Source organism: Talpa occidentalis, unplaced genomic scaffold (assembly GCF_014898055.3).
Source record: "Talpa occidentalis isolate TD23 unplaced genomic scaffold, MPIMG_talOcc4v2.1 talOcc4.7, whole genome shotgun sequence".
Classification (NCBI taxonomy): domain Eukaryota; kingdom Metazoa; phylum Chordata; class Mammalia; order Eulipotyphla; family Talpidae; genus Talpa; species Talpa occidentalis.
This window is the reverse complement of record NW_023605083.1, coordinates 316879-319286: the sequence shown is the minus strand read 5'-3', so window position 1 is coordinate 319286 and position 2408 is coordinate 316879. Positions and strand designations below refer to the sequence as shown.

The window sequence follows — 2408 nt, the reverse complement described above, 5'->3', positions numbered from 1 at the left end:
GTGTCCCGGGTTCCGACCGTCGGCGGCGAGACTCGGGTTTCAAAGCGCCGGGCCGCGCCCCGCCCCCACCCGCGAGGCGGCGGGCGGGGCCGTGGGAAGCGCCGCGGCCGGCCCGGGCGGCGGGCGCGGCGGGCGCGGGGGGCGCGGGGGGCGCGCGCCGAGGTAGTTGGCGGGAAGGGCAGCAGAGACGACGCTCGCGGGGTCCGGCCGCTCCGGCCCGGCGGGCATCACCGGCCGCTGCCCGCGTACTTGGCCTTGGTGATGAGATAGAGCACGATGTCCTGGTGGCCCCGAACGCGGCGATGTGCAGCGCGCTCCAGCCGTCGCGGTTGGCCAGGCGGATGTCCGCGCCGAACTTGACCAGCAGCTTCACGAGCTCCAGGTTGCCGTCGATGACCGACTGGTGCAGCGCGGTCTGGCCCTCGGGCCCGAAGGAGTTGACGTTGAACTCGCAGCTGCTCATGTTCTGCAGCAGCGACTGCAGCTCCTGCGTGTTGCCCCTGCGCACGGCCTCCTGGAAGATGCGCTGCGTCTGCGGCGCGGCGCAGGTGGACAGCTCGGCCTGGCTCATGCTGCCGCCGGGCGCGGGCCCCGGGCGCCGCCGGGGCTCAGCGCGGGCGGCGGCTGCGGCGCGGGCCCCGGGTCGCCGCGGGGCGCGCCTGGGCGCATGGAGGGCGCGGCGCCCCCGGGCCCCGCACGCCGCCCCTGGGCGCTCCGGGCGCTCGGGGCCGGGGGCCGCCGCCACGGGGCCCCCGCCGCATCCAGCCGCGCCGGGGCGGGCGGCGGGCGGGCGGGCGGGCGCTGCGCTGGCGTGGCCGGGCGGGGACGGCGGCGGCGCTCCCGGTGCTGCTGCGGCTGCGGCTCCACGCGCCTCCCCACGCGCCCTGCTCGGCCGGCCCGCCGCGCCGGCGGCTTTTAGCGCCTTTATATTTGCATGACAATGGCGGGGCCGTGACGCGCGCGCCCGCCGCCCGGCGATTGGGCGGCGCCCGCGTGGGGGCGGGGCGGGGCGGGGCCGGCGGCCGCGCGCTTCGCGGCGGGGGGCGCGGGGCGGGGCGGGGCGGGGCCGCGGGCACCCCGGCTCTGCGCGCCCCCGCGGACCCCGCGCCCTCCGCGTCCCCGCCGCCGCCCGGGCCTTGCGAGCTCCGCGCGCCCCCCGCCCCCGCGTCTCCCCCCGCGGCCCCCCGCGGCCCCGCCGCCGCCCCTCTGCGCCCCCGCGCGGCGAGACACCTGCCAGCCGGCCCGGGCAGCCGCGCGCGGGGACGCGCCGACACCCGACACTCGGGCCGGCCCTGTGCGCCCCGCCCGGCGGGAGGACCGCCCCGCTCTCCGCCCCGCGGGAGGGGCGTCGGCCCGGGAGCCGCCGGGACCCCAGGGCGGGCGGCGTCCTGGCCAGGTGAGGGCCGCGGGCGGCGCTGCCCGAGGGGGCGGGTGACTCACCGCCGGGCCGGGAGGCCGCCCGCTCCGGGTCAGGCTGTCACGCTGGCGGCCGGGCCGGGCCGGAGGCGGGGCTCGCGGGGCAGCGGGGCAGGCGGGGACCTGCCCCCTCGTGCTGGGAAGCCGGCGGGAGGCCCGGCGGCCCTGGCTGGCTGGGGGCCACCCCGGCGGCCGCCCTGGGCCGAGGGCGCAGCCCGCTGTCTGCACTGGCCCCGCAGGGCCCAGCCGCGGCCCCCTCGGGGCGCCCCACCCTGCTGCATGCCCCGCGGCCATCGGCCCTGAGCAGGAAGGCTGGGGAGGTCACGGGGGCTGCCTGCCACTGGCCCGCTGCCCTCCTGCTGCCCCGTGGCCGCGGGTGCCCCCTGGGGGCCGGGCTGGATGGCCTCTTCCAGCAGCGCCAGGCTCTGCTCTCCTTGCCGCGGGGTCTGGCTGCTGTCAGGCCTCCCGCCCCCTCGCCCCGGCACCGCAGGTGGGTGGCGCCGAGTCCAGGCCCTGAGTGCCGTGGGGACCTGGGGGGTGGCAGCCTCACAGAGGGGTGTCCCCCGGCCCTGTGGGGGTTGGGGCGGCTGCTGCTGGGCTGTGGTCACCTGAGGGTGGGGCTCCAGGCTCTGCTCACCTCAGCCCGGGGCCCTTCCAGCAGGCAGCATGTGGCCCCGAGCAGGCCACACGCTGCTGGGGCACCGGCTGCCGGCCACCGGGCCCTGGCCAGGGGCTGCGTGGAGAGGGCGCTCTGAGGATGGGGCTGATGCATCCCCCTCATCGCCTGTGTCTTCCTGCCCCTGCTGGGTGGGGGGACGGAGGGCCGGGTCCCCCTGGGCCAGCCCCAGCCCGGGGCCCAGGCCCCTGAACCGCGGGAGGCCATCTGGGGCCCCGCTGGGCCTGGAGCGGAGCCTGGGAGCGCAGTCCCATTGACACCGCAGCGGGCGGCCGGCTGGGGACAAAGGAGCCTGTGAGTCCAGTGTGGGAACGGC

General features: G+C 80.4%; 1 protein-coding gene across 1 annotated transcript; it reads right to left on the bottom strand.

Annotated features, from left to right (window-relative positions):
* Positions 1-227: 227 nt before the first annotated feature.
* Positions 228-571, bottom strand: NRARP (NOTCH regulated ankyrin repeat protein). Its single transcript, XM_037494559.1, is given in 2 exon segments — positions 228-292; positions 295-571. Coding segments are annotated over 2 exon segments (342 nt in total).
* Between the last annotated feature and the right edge of the window lie 1837 nt (positions 572-2408).